This window comes from Pararge aegeria, chromosome 8 (genome assembly GCF_905163445.1).
Source record: "Pararge aegeria chromosome 8, ilParAegt1.1, whole genome shotgun sequence".
Classification (NCBI taxonomy): Eukaryota; Metazoa; Arthropoda; class Insecta; order Lepidoptera; family Nymphalidae; genus Pararge; species Pararge aegeria.
Window position 1 is genome coordinate 11,440,754 of NC_053187.1, and position 20,288 is coordinate 11,461,041.

At 34.6% G+C, this 20,288-nt stretch overlaps 1 protein-coding gene across 3 annotated transcripts; it reads right to left on the bottom strand.

Annotated features, from left to right (window-relative positions):
- Positions 1-91: 91 nt before the first annotated feature.
- LOC120625825 (probable serine/threonine-protein kinase drkD) lies at positions 92-19,475 on the bottom strand. 3 transcript variants are annotated; one of them, XM_039893055.1, is made up of 11 exons: positions 16,054-19,475; positions 15,771-15,881; positions 14,707-14,784; positions 12,490-12,626; positions 7,689-7,862; positions 6,812-6,966; positions 6,282-6,420; positions 4,550-4,738; positions 3,666-3,806; positions 3,167-3,365; positions 92-521 (listed from the first exon to the last, which is right to left on the bottom strand). In XM_039893055.1, the coding sequence occupies exons 1-10, from the start codon at positions 19,412-19,414 to the stop codon at positions 3,216-3,218; spliced, it is 4,635 nt and encodes a 1,544-aa protein (XP_039748989.1). In that variant the 5' UTR covers positions 19,415-19,475; the 3' UTR covers positions 92-521; positions 3,167-3,215. The 3 variants fall into 3 exon arrangements, with proteins under 3 accessions (XP_039748989.1, XP_039748991.1, XP_039748992.1); XM_039893057.1 differs by lacking the exon at positions 15,771-15,881; XM_039893058.1 differs by lacking the exons at positions 14,707-14,784; positions 15,771-15,881.
- Between the last annotated feature and the right edge of the window lie 813 nt (positions 19,476-20,288).

Here is a 20,288-nt window from a genome sequence, read left to right on the forward strand (position 1 = left end):
AAATAAAATTACTCCAGCTTCCAGCATCATAAAAAAATATATTGCGTTATAAAGAGATTGCAGACCTACAGGAAAAATAAAAATGTCAAAATACTATTGGCTTACGCATTTATTATCTACGAAAAAGATACATCATTTAGATATTTATCATGCTCGTACCTATAAGATACCTACCTAAAATTATAATTAAACAAAATCATAATATTTATGCAAAATCATAAGTGTGTACCAGACACAATATACACTGTATAATTGATATGTACAATTTATTTATAACATAGGATTATTTCTTGGATATAAAATCTTTTTTATGTAACTATTTATATTTTTTTAACAAACAAGTTCAACCTCACTTCATTAGCATTCGAAGTTGAACCAACCACTACAATCGGTTGGTATAGCAAATTCACCATGGCTGAAAAGTCGAAAATTCAACGGTAGTTCGCAAACAGCAATTCCAATTAACAAATAATTTGCTCCGTCATCTTGTCGTTAAACGTACTTTAGCTTCACCTTTATATGAGTAGTCCACTTGCAAACCACGTTATGTTAAAAAAAAAACATTTTTTATCCAATGGCGCCAATCGGTTAAGGATTTAAAATATTAACGTCAGCATTTAATATACTGTGTTAAAACTCGCTATGATAAGAATAAAATGGGATTGAAATCTCAATACTTTTGCAAAAGTCGTTATGTTGATCGGCAGTCCACTTTCAAAAATCGCTAAGTTTGTATTAACTTGCAAACGACGCTAAGTTGCGTGGTGACTTTTGCAAAAGCCGCCATCTTGAGTGCCAGTACGCATAATACTGTCGAAGTGCATGCACGCGTTGCTTTCTTCAGATACTGCAGGCTTTTAAAAACGAGGTATTTTCTATTAAAATTATCATGGAGTATCAAGAACAAGAAGTTGTTTTGGCACCAAACAGAAGAGGACGTAAAAAGATAGCTGATAAATCTACATGGAAGAGAGAACTTGAGAAGTCGAAACGGTAAGATTATTATTTTATGGTTACCTTTTGTAAATAGGATAGATACCTGGTTATTTGCTGGGGATTTTTTTGCTCTATTGTTATTTATTAATGTGCCTATCTGTTTTGTTTTAGACATATGCCTAAGGGACTGCCAGTTATACCACAATGTGTACATGGAAATTCAAAACAGGGATACAAGTGTAACGACTTAACGGTTCAAGACTACAGTAAATTTCATCGGAATTTTTATTCAACTTCAGTTAAAGTCACCCAAGATACTTTTTTATTAAAATACTGTACAGCGCAAACTCCTAAAAAAGAAGGAAAGAGAAAATCCCAGACTATATGCTATTTTATACCAAAGCACGAAAATTTGGCTGGAAGACGCCGCGTCAAATTAATTAAGGTGTGTCAAAAAGCAATGACCACAATTCTGGGAATCTCTAGGGACAGAATTCAAAGAATTTGTAAACAGCATTTAATCACGATGGCAATGCCGAAAGAAAGAAGAGGAGGTAATAGAAAGTCCAATCTGTATTCTGATCGCACAGAATCCGTAAAATCGTTTATAAAGGGACTTGAAGCTTTGGAATCACATTATGTTAGAGGAAGATCTACTGTGCAATATCTGAGCAGCGATCTAAGTATAAAAAAATTGCATAAACTTTACAACGATGACGCTCAGAATGTGTCAGTGAGATATGAATTTTTCCGACGTATCTTTAACAAGTACTTTAATTTGAGTTTTAAGTCTCCCGCTACAGATGCATGTTCTAAATGCATTCAATTAAAAGAAGTTATTAAAAGAGAACGCGACACAGCAAAAAAACAGCTGCAAATAGCTCAGCTTCGTATTCACAAGCTAAAGGCCAAATGCTTTTACACTAGCCTCAAAACACAAGGCGACAACGAAATAATTTTCTCTTTTGACTGTCAAAAGAATTTGGTTTTACCAAAAGTACCAGACCAGAGTGCCTACTTTAGCCGACAATTGTATACGTATAACTTAACAGTATGTCAAGGGCCATCTCGTGGGGCTCAAAACTGTTTAAACACATTTATTTACACGTGGTTGGAAACTGAGGCAAAGAAAGGATCTAATCAGATTGCTTCGGCGGTATTTCATCGGCTAATGAATACCAATTTTGAAGACACTGTTAGTCATATTAAATTATTTTGCGACGGTTGTGGGGGGCAAAATAAAAACTCAATCGTTTTGGGAATGTTGGCATATTGGCTAAAAACAAAAGCTCCACGTCACATCAAGAAACTTACGCTGATATTCCCTGTAGTGGGGCATTCATTTTTGCCCCCCGACCGTGTATTTGGAAATATCGAAAGAGAAATACGTCCTTTAGAAGTCATTGTGGAACCCCAGACATATTTTGATATTTTTAAAAAGTATGGTACGGTTCTCAGACTAGGCAGCGACTTCCATTTTTATGATTGGAAATCAAGCGTTAAAAACGTACTTAAGTTACCTGGATCTTGGCACTTTCAATTTAATGCCTCTAAAAGATTCTTTTTAAGAAAGGATAAAAATAATAGAATTGCCATTAAAGGGGAACCTAATTATGTATCTGAGGTAATAAATTATGGCAACGTTTGCAAAAGAGGCAAATCATTCGAAAATATTGTGCCCGTTATGATGAATGTTGGAGTTCCAGTAAAACCAGTAAAGTTAAATGATGTGCGAAATCTTTTGAAAAAACATTTCGGTGAAGATTGGGCTTCTTACGATTATTTACAATATTACAATTTTCTTCAAGAAGAACCAAATGAGACTGTTATAGAAGAGACTGATAATGAAGAAACCATAATACACGAAGAAATAGACTTAAGAGTGTAATAATAGATAAAAATTGTAATTTCTTAAGAGTAGAGGAAAATAGAAGCTTATATTTGATTATTTCAAAACTGCCTATGTTGATTGCATACAACTGCAAAACTATCTATGTTAAAAAATCTTTTGCAAAACTAGCTATGTTTAATTTTAAAATGCAAATTAAATGATTATTATGAAAGAGTGATTTTATTTGCTAACATAATTTAATTCGATGTGCTACTAAGTTCATGTAATACACAAAAAAATGCATCTTAATATCGTAATTTTAAGTCTAAACATTTTAATTAGTTTTCTCAATTAATTGCTGCATAAACTTAACGGGGTTTGAAAGTGGACTACTCATATCACAGAAAGTGAACAAATTCAAACCAACATGTCTTTTTTGAGGTCCATTTTACCGGTCAGTAGCATTCGGATTTGTGTAGGAAAATCCTCTGAACGGTTCTTGGTCCATAGAGCGGAGGACTTGTGGTTCGACTGCAGTTAGGCGTGGCCGTTCGCCTGTGAAGGCTCTGTCGAAGTATTGGGTGTCCATTGGATGTCTCTGTAATAAGGTTTTTTTTAGATCAAGGGCTAGTTCGTCAGTGAGACTTTTCTCCCCGGGGAAAGGATAAGATTCCCCACGTCCCTTGGGTATAACATATTCGGGGGAAATAATTTTTGTGTCCTGTCTATGTTAGGTGATAGATAAGTGAAGATAAAGTCTAAAATAGTAGTTGGCTAACCTGTTAAGTTATACTTAATATACCCATAACCCTAGTAGGTACTATAGTCATTAAAAAATAATTGATCGAAAGTAACAAAATATTATACGGAATCCGCAAAAGCCTTTTTCCATACTTACCACACGAGGTTTAAATGGCGCCTCAAGCTCTCTTCTCTCTAATCTGTCCCAGTGAATTTGCTCGAAGAATTTCTGGTCTCTGATGTCACCATGCATACATTCGGGTCCACCGAGTCGCGTCCTGGCGTCTTTGTCCAGTAGCTAGAGATATTGTCAAATTAAAATATATCTAACGGTAGTGTAATCCGGTCAATCTAGACGTCGCTTTATCTCAGAAACTGTGGCTCGTAGGAAAAAAAAGTATTGATACATTTTTTATAGATAATTTTATGATCTACAAGGTTTATCTAAGGTACTTTATGATAAAACTTACCGTTTTGCTAAAAATTTCGAAAAACTAATTTTTTTGACCTTAAATAACTTTTTTTCCACACACGGGAATGATGGGGAACTTTTAATTATTATTGATAATAATTATGTTTTGAACAATTTTACTGATTTCTAGCTTGTTGGGATTTTATGCACCTTCGAAAGTCTAAATTGACCGGACTAGTGATTGCTAATGGTTATCATTTCGGCCTCCCTTTCGGGGGTGCCAAGTTCGATCCTAGGCACTTCTAACTTACTGAAGTTATGTGCGTTTTAATTCAACTAATTAAATAGGTACATTAGTACATCGTTCAACCGATAGACGTCCACTGCAAGACTAAGGTATTTTAGAGAGCTCCAGATTCCGTAGTCCTGGGCCGCTTGTTTCCACTCTCGCACTCTTTGATGTCGTCTGTCCACCTCGTTGGGTGTCGACCAAAGCTGCGTTTACCGGCGCGTGGTCGCTATTCAGAACTTGGGACCATTGCTACTACAGATTTGCAACTGGTTAAACTATGTCGGTAACTCTGATTCTTCTACTAGATAATAGGTCGTATAGACCTCTAATAACTTACCCTAGTTAATATGCTTAAGGACTCTGGCGACAAGAAGCGCGGGTACGATGGCATTTCATTGCATATGGACCAGAAAAGCTCGTCTTCGTCGCAGCCGCTGAACGGACTCTGACCAATCAGCATTTCATACAACAGCACACCGAACGACCACCAGTCCACGGTCTGGTTGTATTTGATGCCTTTGATTATCTGCAAATTTAAAATATTTTTCATAGTAGAGCAGAGTGGCATAGTTCGCAATAACAATATTCACGTATAGCTACTCTAGTTTTAGGTATATCCCTTTTACTAAAACTATGATGTTGTGCTTAGCCACTACTGAACACGAGCCGAACGTCGTAATTAGACCACGCTCTTCTCATTGGAAATTAACTTCGCAATATGTAAATGCCTTAATCTGCGTGTGCAATTTCTTATTGGTATTGGCGTCAGGCATACTCCAAAGAATTTCAATATACGTGCGATTAGCTGTTTATATACTAAAAAGGCCATTTCTTTCCATTTTATATTACACAATCCAAGAGATTTTTTTTCAAAGTGTAATATAAATCAATCAAATACATGACGGACTAATATGTTGATGGATATTATTTACTAGATGTGCCCTTCGGCTTCGCCTGCTAATTTCGGGACGTTGCGCACTGCTACATAGTCCACACCACTCAATAAATCAAATACCAAACGTAAATATTATTTCAATCGAACTGGAAGTGCCAAATATACAAAACTATGTAAAATAATCTATATAACTAAAATTATATTTCAATACAAATTATTTATCTATTAATATTGAAACAAACTACTGAGGTGTGGATGTCTTAATCACCAACTTATTGAAACCTTAAATCACGTAAACATTGCCAATTACAAATGACTGTCTCGAGCACCTTCTCCAGTTTTGCCTTAGTAGATAATGTTGGGTAAGGAAACATTGACACAAATCAGTAAATGGATGGGTGTCCGTCTTTCGAAGTTTGAAAGATAAATTGGCATCTTAGCTCGTATCACGAGAATCGTTAAAGGAAGAATAGAATGTTGGTTGGTTCATATGCTTAAGGTTAACCAAGAAAATATCTAACATTTTTTATTTAGTCCCAGCTCTGAAGTCCTCATAAATGTGGCAACTCTTTACTTATTCAGTATTATCAAGCCTTTAGTGAGAAGTTTGCTGCTATCAGCTGAGGAGTTCTGTTCTCTATCTCCAATCATATTCATCAGATCTTCACGAAATTTGGGCAAAACTAAACTGATAGTATAACCTATCCAGTACATAGAGAAATATTTAAATCGGTTAAAATTTGACGGAGTTATGGTGTATACAATCGTAAAACACTTTCACCCCCTCTCCGAAAGGAACGGAACTGAATTTCGGGATAAAAAATATCTTATTACCTACCTCAAATGGTGGGAAGTTTCATTTGAATTCATTCAGGATTTTCAGCGTGATGCGTGGCCCAGATTAATACAGACAGACAGACAAGAATGAAAAAAATACTGTTTTGGGTTTAGTATCGGCTAAAGAGTGCCGTCCAAATATATTTTTTTAAATATCTTCAATGTACAGAATTTGACCCGTTAATGTTTTATTATAAGTATAGATAGATAAACATATGACATGGCATCCCTAATCCTGATGCTCTAGACATTTTACAAGAAATTGCTTGAAGTACTTACGTTTTTAACGCAGCCATTTTCAGGTTTTGTAACGTGACTAAAGAGATTAGGTACTCGCCTCAGGTGCCATATAATCTGGAGTACCGCAGAACGTGTCCGCCGTCTTGTCAAGGTAGATTTGCAACTTGCACATGCCGAAGTCCGCAATCCGTACGTGACCGTCGAAGTCCAATAGAATGTTGTCCAATTTCAAATCCCTTTGATAATTTAAAAAAACCTCTATTAATCCACTGTCTAAGAAAATAAGAAAAGTCATTTATGTGCAGCCTAATAAACAGTATTCGGCAGATGAGAAATATTCAATACCTATTAATTATTATAATATGTAAAATGTCTTGAGAATTTTTTCCCCCGGGTTGAAGTATGTATTAATTTGCCAACCATCCTTTTTTCATACATAACGCCTCATTTGACAGCTTCGTCTAGCTAGTTCTTGTCAAAAAGCAATTCAGAAAATGGCTGACCTGAGGTTTATTTTTGTCAAAATTGGCTTATATCGTCAATTAATCTCTAATTACCTATTCATTGAAAATAATCTATCGCAGCATATATATATATCGATGTTGGTATAATTAGTTTCATACCTACCTATAAACAATTCCTCTCTTATGAAGAAATTTCAGTCCGGAAACAATTTCGGCGGCGTAAAACCTCGCTTTCACTTCCGGGAATCGACCACTTTGCTGGATATGGAACATCAAGTCCCCGCCATTTAGGTACTCCATCACGAAGAAGAGATGAGACTGAAAAAAAATTAATAATAAATATATTACGACAATACACACATCGCCATCTAGCCCCAAAGTAAGCGTTGTGTTATGGGTACTAAGATGACTGTTGAATATTTTTATAAATAATATACATAAATACTTAGAATATACAAATGAACACCCAGACACTGAAAAACATTCATGCTCATCACACGAACATTTTCCAGCTGTGGGAATCGAACCCACGGCCTTGGACTCAGAAAGCAGGATCGCTGCAAACTGCGCCAATCGGCCGCCTTTGCAAAAATAAAAAAAAAAACAATAAATAAACAAAACAAAACATCTTTAATTATTAATGTTTAACATCTCATTTGATGGAAATGATGCAAGTAAAAGCTCGTAACCTGAAAAGGGAAATAGCAGTTTATTATACATTACCTTTACATGTAATAAATATATACCTGCACATAAACACCTATTTAACGATAGTAATTTTTTATTTCATCAGTCATCTTAGTGTGCAATAACACAAGCTACGGTCACTTTAAGGCTGGATGACGATGTGTGTACTGTCGTAGTAGGTATACTTAATTATATATTGACGATGTGTGTACGGTCGTACTTAATTATTTATTTAAAAAAGAAAACATCTTTTCTATGAGAGGCCCGTGCCTGCTGACGTAATTAAGTTGAAAATTATACAGAAAATAGAAGTGAGTTATGAAAAACACTATTGCTTATCCGAGATAACTTACATCAGTCTGGAAAGTTGCAAACAGATGGCAGAGGTAAGGATGGTTGGTGCCGAGCGCGAGAACTTTCCTCTCAATGAGTGTGCACTCAACGTCGTCGTCTTCTAACACAACGTCTTTTTTCAAACATTTAACTGCGTAGTAGTATTCTGTATCTCTTAGTTCTGCTAACATTACCTGTTGAACAAATAATACATAATAATATCATTATCCCCCAGTTGGGAGAGGCCTTTAGTCCAGCAGTGGACTGTAATAGGCAGTTGATAATGAATATCATTATGTAAATAATACAGAATAGGGAGATTGGAACATTGTTATATCTTGATTTAACCGTGCAACTCGGCCTTCTCGGCATCTGTCACGGGGGTTTTTCGGCGCGGGGCTAGCAGTTTACTTAAAACTCTGTTTCATATCGAGCCCAAATGCCGAATTAGCGTAACCGACGAATCAATCAAAATGATAAATGATAATATTTATCATAGATATAAAGCTTCTTTTGGAAAATTTTTGATTTTTCGGTTACGCTAATTCAGCTGTAAAGTTTCTATAAAAACAAACTTAGGCACTGATTAACGGACAGTTGCATCAATTTGCGTGCTCCGTATGACCCCATGCGAACGATCATGTAATTTGATGGTAATATATCCTATGAGTAATAGAAAATAATAGTGCCCCTTAGGACCGTTTAGTCAAAGCAAATACCATAAACAGATTACCTATTGTTGGAACTGAAAGTTCTGCCGTTTATAATATCTAAGTGCAAATAATGTAAAATGTGCCAAAGAGCTGATTTATTTCTGTAATAACGACTGATGCCAAATGAAAAAGTTTGTAAGCTAGAAAAGTAGATCTAACATTAATCTTGAGTTTTCTTTGATTAATAAACAAAAACATGGTTTTAAATAATATAACGTAGGAACTAAAAAAAACGTTTTTAAAGACCCACGTGACCAAAGATCCACTAACCTAGGGTTGACAGATAAGTTCGCTTACATAAATAAAATGCAATGTAGCAACATAGTAAGCTCTGACCAACAAGAATTATTTATTAGTGTACGATCTAAAGTAGGGGAGGTTGACAATCGCATGTCGTAATTTATACTTGCAATTTTGTTTGCTATTTATCGTGAATGAGGTACTTTTATACATAATATTATAACTATTCACGTATTTATTGGTCATTAGAACATGATGGCCTCTTCCATAAAATATGATTACAGTTTTGATTTATATGACAGGAAATATGTTTGACATACGAGCGGAGTGTTCGTAATTTTCGTTTTAATCCAAATAAATTGGAGCTTTCTCCGTATTTCTGGCTCGGCGTCAAAGGCAATGGGGCCAAGCATCCGTCCGCAAAATATCAGGAAGACTTTAATATTGTGCGAAGAAACTCAGTAGCTACTTAGGCTAATTAAATAAAAGATATTATTTATTTACGTCTTATATGTTCAAAAAAGTTCAAAAACTTTAGTTGAAAAATAAAATGAATTATCACTTTAACCAACGCATAATTAATTGGTTTCCTATTTACATAACTTTTATCTAAGTATCTGCGTATGACCGGTCTATGTTCTAAAATTATCTCTCATATGAGAGAGGAAGCCTCTCCCCAGCCGTGGGACGTCAATAGGCTGCGGATGATAACGGCCTCGTTGGTCCAGTGGTTAGCATGCTACGCATCACGAGGTCCTGGGTTCAAATCCCGGGTCGGGCCAGAAATTAAGAGGTAGCTATTGTGTTGTTCTGATAACGAATTTTAAAAATCGGCCCGCAGTTCGGTTATCGGCGTGTAAACCGCCGTGCCTCGGACAGCACGTTAAGCCGTCTGATCCGGTTATTGACACTAATTGTAATAATTTGTATAAGCAAACATATACGCGAGTACACTTGTACTTGTGTGAGTTTGCGTCGCGTAGGTACTTACCTACGCGACGCAAACTCACACACGCACAATCATACAACAATTTAAGGAAAGCACTGTCGCCTGTAGGTAATACAGGTTTTTACCTAAATCAGGGACAGCAGATTTTAAATTGCAACATTTAAATTGTTTATGTAATAAATGTATTTACATACATTAACTAATATAAGTTGTCAGGTACGCATTTGTAAGTATAATTATTATAATTACTTTACGTTACTTTACTTGTACATGAAAAAAATTGTGATAATAGTCTTTAAAACCCACAAAACTGCATTGGAGCAGTGTAGTGAGACTAAGCTCTAAAACCATCTCTCATTTGAGAGAAGAGGCCTGTACCCAACCGTGGTACTTTGTTTGATGATGATAATGATACAGAGTTGTTAACGTTTTGACTGATTTAATCTATATAACATCAACAGCATTTGCTAAACAGGTAAGTACGACCAATGACTTAAATAATTTATACTACTGGGGTCTGGGTATTATTATCGAATTCTTATGTCTTTTCTTTAGATAATCGTAAATTGTGTTTAAATCTTTGCCTACCCTATCCTATCTCGGCATGTACCATTTTGGACCCTTGACTCTATCGACTTGCAGAACTGGTAGTGTACAGTCTATATCCTTTAACAGTCTAGATGCTTTATATATTTATATTCAGATTTAAAAATAGAAATAAGAAGTTCTGGCAAACAATTAGTGTTAACTTTAATTATTACAATATCTATTGTATTCACGAGGCCGATGACACGTGGCGTGCGTCGTTTTAAATGTGAGTAGTGATGTCAACACTGAAAATAGCCCGGCTAGAGTTATAGCCGACTGTACTTGCAGGGCAGGTAAAGGAGACACGAAGAATGGCAAAGTGCCATCATATTCTGCTAGCTCAAGCTCCATACGAATTAATAACTTTTATGAAGATTTTTGTCAGTCACAGGTGCCTAGCTTACGTGGCTACAATACCTTATACCTGCTTAATATTTAATCTTATCTAGGTATGCTGTCAGATATAAGGTTTTAAGGGGTTCGTATGATTTTCGGTAATTGTTTATTTGTTTGTCATGTCACATTTAAAACTATGTATGTACTAGGTACCTACATCTTCAAGAGGTTATATACAAGGGCTCGATGATCCTCTCAAAAAGAGAAGGGTTTACTGTCGTAAGTAGTTCACCTTACGGAAGTTGGCGGAAAGTTATTGAAAGAGGCTGTCTGCAGATTAATTAATTATATTTTTCTTCATTTGTTAAAGAAAACTGTATCTTAGATAAATTATATAAAATTGGTATTTGTAATGTTTTCACCACTATGAATTAAAAAAAAATATTTTTATTATTATTTGAAGAAATAAATGAAATGGAATCATCATAGGCAAGGGTTAACCTTCCTGCTTAATATAATAGTATCTACCTACCTACTTAATTGTATAGACATTTTCATGACGTTGCTATCAAATAATGTGCCCCACTGAAACTGTTCTTTAACAGGTTCATCGTACTCGATATAAATATAATTTGGCATTTTCCTGCTATCGAGACTCGAGACGGCCGTCGTAGATTTTATTTATTATAATATAGATTTAAAATGTCGACATTGCTATTTAAGTGCTATAAAAGTTTCATACACATGCCTTGACTTAAGACTCCTTAAGTCTTAGGCTGAAATCTATACTGTATAAATACGCCAATAGCAAGCTCACTGCAGAACCTCACTGAAGGCCTCATGTTTTTTAGTAGATAATGTCTCAACCCTAGAATTAGAATATCTATTAGCAGTTTTATTGTAAGTTTTCAGTTATTTTCATAATTTTTTTGTTTATACGCATAGTTTATCGCGAAAAAACCGACACAAATTACTGCAAGAGAAAATCTGGGGGTAATTTAACTTTTACTGCGTGCTTTATATTAATTATAAATCTTATTAATTTAATATGTTACTAATGTTACTTATGATTTATTTTTATTAACGAAAGTACTTATTAGTATTGTTTATTTTTCAATGCAAATGTGGAATTTCAGTAAACTTTTCGCAAGCCTGTTTGTTTAGTCATGGATGGAATAGGCGCATCTGTCAGCAGCTTCGTATTATATATACATTCCACATGGCCAATATTCGTCGCGTGTTTGTGCTCCCGACACAAAAGTGTTTTGTTGTAGGCGATAGCCAGTTTTTTTCTTGGCAATTTCCCTTGTTTTATTTTTCATATAGTTATTTTTAGAAAGGTACATTCGCATATCATCTACATTTAAATTGTTAAAATTTAAGGAAACTCAGAAAAAAGATAATTGTATCGGTGTAAAATGCACTATTCACTTAATTCGCTCAACAAATGTTAAAAATAATTCAATATATAGTTATTTTAAGTCTTCCTTTGTTTACACCTAGTTTAGGTACAGATAACAAGATCAATAGTTATTGGTACATATAGGCAGGTACCTACTACGGAATAAGTGGAAGAAGTTTACCTATAGACCCGTCCCGTATTTGATCAAGGCCGGCTTAGTGTGCCTCTCCCAGGGTCAACACCCCATTAATAGCAAATGAAGCTTTAGAAGTTTAACTGGTTGCAAATTAAAATAAAACCCTTAACAAATAAGCGGTACGCCAAACCTACGTTAAAGATCTGGCACATGCCTCTATTGACAAGTGGGTCAACGGCAGAAAACAATAGGTACGTACCTAACTACCAACTGAAAAATACTTTATATTTAAGTACTGAAAATGTTCCATTTTTATCACCACGCTCAAAACAATTTCTTCGGCGACAATTGAAGTTTTTAAGTAATGTACATAGTAGTTATTATGTAAACCCGAGATTAAGCATTAATAAAAAACATTTACATAAGATTAGATTTTTTTAATTATATAAATACTCACCTTACCAAAGCTTCCTTTGCCCAAAACCCGTATAAATTGAAAATCTTCGATGGTGTACTTTCTGAAGCGTGGAATGGTTCTTGCAGGAGGCGTAAAACGACCAGTTTTCCGGAATAGGTCATAAGCCGTCGAATGTTCTGTAATGATTTGTTTCGTATTCTTGAATAGGTAATTACAAATAACAAATTAAGACTTTCATTTAGTAGTTTCTTGGTGGATATTAAAATAGATAAATATATGTATATTAATTTGGCTACCTTAATGGTTAATGATCGTCAAAATATTTTACGGTTATAGTATACAGGAAATATAAAAGAAACCAGGTACCTAATAATAGTTTTTAATGAGCAAAGAGGCGTTTTGTCAGTTAAATTAAGTATTTTATGAGAGGAAATTATTAAACTAAGCTTAAAGAACTAAATTCCGAGAACGAGTGTATAGAAAATATGTATAGGCCAGTCCCATCTCCATTGAACAAAAAAAAAGCAAGAGACTGTGGCTAGGTGACCAAATCTCTAACCTAATTCCCATTGGTTAGACTAGTCAAACCACCAATCGAACCACAGGGCAACACTCATTTCTCTCTTTCCTAATGACTATATATCTAGGTATTATCTTGTGTTTTTCTTTTCTTAGTTAAAAATTGATAGGTCAATACATCGAAAGTTACCTACCTCATAAAATTATAAATAAACATAAAACACATTACTCATGTAATTGATTTTCATACTTATCAAAATGTGATTATGATTCACTACACAAAACGATGTCAGTTATTTCCATAGATAAGTAGTGTAGATAGGTAGGTGTCTAAAAGATTCACGTGCTCTTAAAAATACCGAGTTCAGACAGATCAAGGTCGTCTTATTAAAGATATTAAGATTTTGCAATATTTTTCATTAATTTCACAAAAGTAGTCTGGAACGAGATACATATTTATCAGACTTCAATTATCTTCAAAGACTATCTAGGGGAAATCTGATAATGTTTGGAAATAGAGTACCTAACTCCCCTCAATAGAAACGACAAACTGGTCGTAATCAGAGCAATAGATTTTAACGTCGTACTGTTTCAGGGAACTCTATTGCGTTCAAATAAAAATCTATAATTGATATATTTAAAATACCTACTACCCATGTGAAAACAAAAATTATAAAGGCTTACAAAGTTTCGATGGGTAGGTAGTATAATTTCTCGGAATGTTAGAAACCTCCGAATTACGAAATTTCTCCGTAACCGTATCAATAACAATAAAAAACGTGAAAACTTTGTGTTGACAGAGATTTCGGTTACGAGCTTTATGATGCCAATAAAAAAGACAGTTACAAAGACTGAGATACTTCGTATTGGTATCTGATATATAACTACATAATATATTTGGTTTGAATCACGTTTATTATCCGTAGTATTACGTTTCGTAATTTTGTTAAGGATGGAAATATATTATACTGTAATTACTGGATAATAATATTATAATTAAATTAACGAGTAAATCTGTAGGTAACTAGGTACCACCTAAATCTAAATTTCCATCATCACAAATATGTTTTTTTAAACATATTTTGTTACTAACTATTTAATCTCTGGCATCGTTTTATGCAAATATATTTTCTTTATTTCACAATTACCTGAAATGAAATGGCTAACCTCCTTTTTGGCGATTACAATACTTATTCTTAACATCCAATTTGTTCTTGCAACATCTAAAGTAAAAACAAATGTGGTGAAATGTATAATATCAAATTCCGATGCAGTGTAGGAACGCGGAAACTTTGAATGTGATATGAGAAACACCAGCATCCCAAGAGAAAGTCCTGACACGCTTATAGCGTTGATATTTTTAGACGGTTTCGAAATACAATTCGCTTTTTGCCAATTGTGTCAGGAAGCATAAATTTATTACAGACGAACTAAAAGTTCTTCTTGAAATAGAGTTTATTGAGTAGCTTGTTTGCATAGACTAAAATAAGTCTGACGGTTCGCCGAAATAAAGAAGATATACATATCTTACTGGTAGTAAAAGTTTTTATAAACTTTAATGAATGAATTTAATGGAATTGTTACCATAGTATATGGGAAATATATGCATGAGATAGACATTATGGAGTTAAGGCGGCAGTATAAGCAAAGCATTAATAACGTGAAAAAGAAAATATGAAGACAAAATATAGGAACACCTAGGTGTTAATACCTCCGAGCTATTAATGTTATTCTTACCCAACTCTTGCTCTAAGATGTCGTGGGTAAATGTTTGGGGAGGTGTGATGCCTGCTGATGTGCTGGGGTTGTCTCCACCTGCAGATAAACACCATAAAACATCCTGCCCATAAATTATTCAGGGCTTTAAAACAACTTAAGGTTGGTCTTTAATGTTCCGAATATAACTAGCCATAGAACTACGAAACTATTGGAGCTAAATTACCCCACATTAAGCTAAAATATGAAACAAATGCACTAATATTGAATTATTGTGTACCTTTTTATTAACATATTTTAGAACCCAATACTAATAGATAGATAGCTCTATACCAACGTTCACAACTAAGTTATTCAGTCTTTTGTATGTTACTATTTCCAAAATGTTTGTTTTTTTATCGACAATACTGTCTGTCATAATATTCGCATAATCACCGTAAAACAAAACTCCCAACGAGCAATGCCAACAAAGAGGCGAACAGTCTGGATGGATAAAAATACGTAACGTTTGAAGCGACGCCAAATAAATCGACAACCATCGTAACTTTCGATTGCTTTAGTCACGGGAACTACAAGGGCTGGCATTGCTTCTATATGATGATTGATCTAACTGTGTCATAAAATATGCAGCCATAGCACAGATTAGGTATCAAATCTCAAATCTAAAGGTTTTTTTAAAGATGCCCCTTTGAAGATGAATCTTTCTGATACTTAATTTTCTAAATTCTACTTATAAGTTAAGTAACTTAGTATTAGATGTTTTATTTAAAATTTCGGGTTGTTTTAATGCTTTCGAAAGTATGAAATAAGACTATAATAGATAAGTCTTTGTTAATTTCAGTTGTATCGGTGCTATTAATTATGTACAGGTGAGCTGCAAATGACTGGCTTCCATCCAGACAGCGGCAGCCGCATAGTGCGCCCACGCGGTACTCCACAACATAAACAAACGTGTTTAATCCGAAATTGTTATAGAATACATTTTCAAACACCTTAATATCTATGGAAGACATGAGTAGACTAATAATTTCAATATACTAAGTAGCAATTAACACATGTGTTGTTAAAATTTGAAACATACCTACCTCTCTTAGATGTTGTTCGAGATGCTAAAGCTTCCACAAGAAGGCGCTGGTTCACTCCACACAAATTTGCCGTTAACTTTTCACACTTTCGATGACAGTTAACATCGCAGTCTATAACAGATAGAGCCAGATTGCGCGTTTTAAACTCTTTGTAGGTTTAAACGCTGGTTCCCCCTATTAAGTACTGTGCTTTTAGCCGTGCAAAGCATACGTGCATAGGTGTATCTACATATTATATACACAGTATATTACAGTTAGGAATTAATATATTTTTGAATGTTACCTTTTTTAGCATGCAGAAAACCTGAAGGCGATGTAGGAGCCGAAGAATCAAAGCCAGAGTCATTAGAGCCTGTCGATATTCGTCCATCTGGATTGTTTTCACATTCACCCTGACTAGATCCCGATTCACCTTCATCTTTATTAGCGTCTTCTTTTGTATCTTCTTCTGATGATTCATCGTCAGATGTTTCAGAAGAAGAAGAGGATGAAGAACGAATTGATTGAGGATTTCGTTTTCGAAGAGGTCGTGGTGTAGCAATTAGAGGTTTAAGTGCCTTCTCTTCTTTAACAGGTTTCATATTAGTAAATACTTGAAATGCATCTGTAGGTGGAACTGGTTCAGTTTTAACTGGTTCAGACTTTGTAATTGTCTCTTCAATCTCTTTATCGAATTCTACATTTTTACTTACATCTTCTACTTCAATATTGGGATTATTTTCTTCGAGTTGTGTGTTGTTATCTCTGTTATCGGTCAAATCAGTTTTTTCAATATTGGCATTGATGATTTCTGGTTCTATTTTAAAATCTTTGTTAATTTCTGTGGTAGTATTTTCAATATTTACAGCCACATCTTTACATGAATGTAATAGGGTTGACGCCTCGTCTTGTTTATCTGCTTTTATCTCAATTTCCGATTTAAAAGGACTATCTGTATTTTTCATTTTTGGTGATATATTTGTAGAAGATTTCATAATTTTAGCGCCAGGAATGTTGAAAGTTTCAGCAGCATTGACTGAAGCATTGGGAATCGTTCCAGTGCTAATCTTAATTGTAGAAATATTTTCAATCTCATCTTTATGACTATTTTTTATATCATTATTTCCAGCTAACAGCTTTTCAGAAATAATTGAACTCTCAATAGGACTAATTTGAATATTATTTGATAAACTATTCCTATTACAATTTGCTTCTGGTTCTTCCTTTAAATTACTTGATATACTTGTTTGCATTAAATAAATATTTTGATCTCTTACAGAATTTTTCTCATTCAAACTCTTTGGTTCATCGACATTGTTATTCTTATTGTATTTTGATTTATTGATATTTGTTGTGTCCTCTTCCTTGATATTAATTTTATTTAAAATTATTTGCGGTTGTGCGATTTCTCCTGTCCGTTCAATTTCCTGATAATTTTTATTTACATCCTTAACTTTAATTAAGTTTTGTTTTTCTTTTTTACCATCCATGTCTGTCTCACTCGTCCTACAAGACTTCAAATTAGAAATTGCATTTCCAGCAGTTGTAAGGTCAAGAAAAGGTAGTCCTTTTTCAACACCTGAAATATTTACTGTGTTTTTAATGATGGAGTCTTCATTTATAGCTTTCATAATAGGTGTGTTTAATAATTCCTCACTATTAACATCGCTATGTACAGTTTCAATTTTTTGTAAATCATTTAAGTTACTATTTATCACTTCTGGAAAAGCTTTTTCAAAATTTTTGTTTGTTTCCTTAGTTGTGCAACCTAAATTTGCATCAATTGTTTCTTCCAATACCTTTTCATCTAAATTTTTAATTTCTTCTGTATCCACATTAGGAGTTTCTTCATCTTCTGGAAACCAGAATAACGTTCGTTTAGTCTGTTCTTTAGCTTCTTCTAAATTTTGCTTCCTATTAATTAAATAAACTGTTTCTCTTTTTCCAATTTTTTCCCAAAAGTTACCATCTTCCGGTTCAGGCGATGTTAAATTCCCAGAAGTTTCCAATTTTGGTTTTGATTTTTCTTTGGGTTTTGACTTAATACTTTTTCTATGTCCTTTTGTTGCCTGAACGTTTTCGTTCGATGGCTTTTTATCTCTTACTTTAAAATCAATATTTTGTTTATCTGAATCTACCTTAATGTCAACCTGCGGTTTTATTTGATTTTTCAATTTTACACTTTTTCGAGTTTTGTCTTCGGTTGACATGTTATTTAAGGGTTTTATTTCGTCTACTGTACTACTAAATATAATATCTTTCTTACACGGCCGACACTTTTCTTCAACAGTAACATTTTCAACGACAAATTTCAACTGTGGAGTCGTTGATGTAACTTCTACCGTTGATGTTATTTTTGTTTTAATTTTAGGTTTTAAAATTTTACTTTCGATTAATAACTCATTTTCAAGAGGGGGCACATTTAAAGCCTCTGTCTTTTTAGGAATCTCTTTGATACAATCTAACTTGCGGATGTTGCTACCAGAAGAACATTTTCGTAAACTTTTCCTTTTCGGAAATAAAGGGTCCTTATTATCTTTTGACGCGAGGCTATCATGCAATGAGTGGTCTGATTTTGTTGTGCTTAAGAGGTTTTTTTGATGAGCTAGTTTTCTTTTTTTTTTGTCTTCTGGCTCCAATTTTTCTGCAGAAGTAACTACGTTTAGAGCTCCTACTTTACTTATATCTAAAGGTGCAGTGCTTAAATTCTCTCTCCGAATCAATGAATCCAATAAAGAAGCTTGTTCTGCTAAAAGTTCCATAGAGCAACGTCTATCAAATGATTTACTTGTAACAGGCATTATATCATCATTGTTTTGCTTTTCTGGAGACTTTTCTGTATCTATGTGATTTTTTGGAGAAGTTTTTGCAGAGTTCTGGAAGTCACCCTCAACTTTTTCTTTCAAGGTGAATTTTTCTACTAACTTAGCTCCTAAAGTTTTCTTTTCCTTTTGTGTAGTGTATGCCAGGTCCTCTGCAAATTTTTCCCTCCATTTCTTTGATTCTGATTGCTTCTCTACATAATCTGTGTTCGATGAATTGTTATTAGTGGCATTATTTAAAACTTCAGCAGGCTTACGTGGAGAATCTCTTTCTTTTCTTTTCACAGTGTGTAATCTTACTACAGTTCGATCACGTTTAATTGTAGAGCGTCGCGGACCTGGTGACGTGTCAATTCCAGTATCAGGTTTGTCATGTCCGTTTTCTTTATTGATTAAAGGGCTTTGTCGTCTTGGGGGCAAACCGGTAGGTAATGTCGAATTTGAACTATGTATTTTATTCCGATATTTGTCACGTGACACATCAATATCTGCAGTATTTATATTAATAGGCCGTGAGGTATATGGGGAAGGCACATAACTTCTAGTTGATATAGGGATCCTTCTAGGGCTATTTATTCTCACTGGACTTGAGGTTCCCTTTTCTGAGATACTGCTTAGCATCGGTGAATATGTACGACCACCACTCGTTACCCATCTTGTACTTATTGGTGCACGGGAATATCCTCCAAAAGATGAATGGGAACTGTAATTACCACCGGGATTAAGATAAGAAGCACTGTACGAAGAACCGTAAGGAGAAACAGCACTATTATACGGTGAACTTGTATATAACGAAGATCCACTGTAATACATGTTGCTTATGTGATCGGAAAACAGAGGCATAGTAACGCGATAAATAAATACGGGACAAAGACAAACGGCCCGGGCGAGCGCGCGGTTTACGAGCGCGGTTCAAACTGAGCAAAGAACTAATGCGAGCGAGCGCGCACCTGTGTCCCGCCCACATGACGCCCGTCGCGTGAGTCGTGAACCATTCGATTGATTGATGACGTAAAAATTTCAATTGCAATAACTTTTTTGTAAAACCCGTCCCGAAACATCAAAGCTTTTCATTAGAAAATACAGATTTTTAATCTTTAAACGCGATTTGCTCTAAATTATTTATCTAGAAACAACTTAATGCATTTGTTGGCTCGCTGGTTGGTGTAGAAAGACGAAAATAAATCATAATACGAAATCCTTATATTTAGCCTAAGTAGTCTAAAATGTATTATGGTTAAAGAATAAGCAATGACAACTTATATTTTAATATATATACTTAATTAATAACATGATACATAAACGTTTTTATGTTTTTCTTTGTTGTAAATCCGTTCATATCCGGGTATAATGTTATTAAGTGTATTCAATCATTAAGGGCGTGTCATGATGAATGATTGCCGATAAAACGAAGTACCTAATAGTGCGGAAGCGCGATGAGTCCTCTCTGGCACAGTGAAAAGCGTTGTGCTATTATAAATAGGAGTTCCGTGGTTCTATCCCCGGCAGGGACAATTTGGGAATTTGTAATTTCTCAATTGTCTCTGGTCAGGTCAGATAGGCTTTGGCTGTGGCTAAATACCAACCTACTAACAAAGTAGTAGTAGAGATTTTTGTTTCAGAGCTAGTCCGGGGAAGTCCATACTTATTTCGGTCGCAAAGCAACTTTGTTAAAGTGCTGTGATCCATTCTGGATGGATCCAATGTGGACGAAGGA

Coding starts and splice junctions, on each gene's coding strand:
- LOC120625825 (XM_039893055.1), bottom strand. CDS start 19,414: ATGCCTCTGTTTTCCGATCACATAAGCAACATGTATTACAGTGGATCT. Junction 15,882..16,053: donor TTTTCTGCATGCTAAAAAAG/GTAACATTCAAA, acceptor TATCTGTTATAG/ACTGCGATGTTAACTGTCAT. Junction 3,807..4,549: donor CCTTAAGCATATTAACTAGG/GTAAGTTATTAG, acceptor CAATATCTCTAG/CTACTGGACAAAGACGCCAG.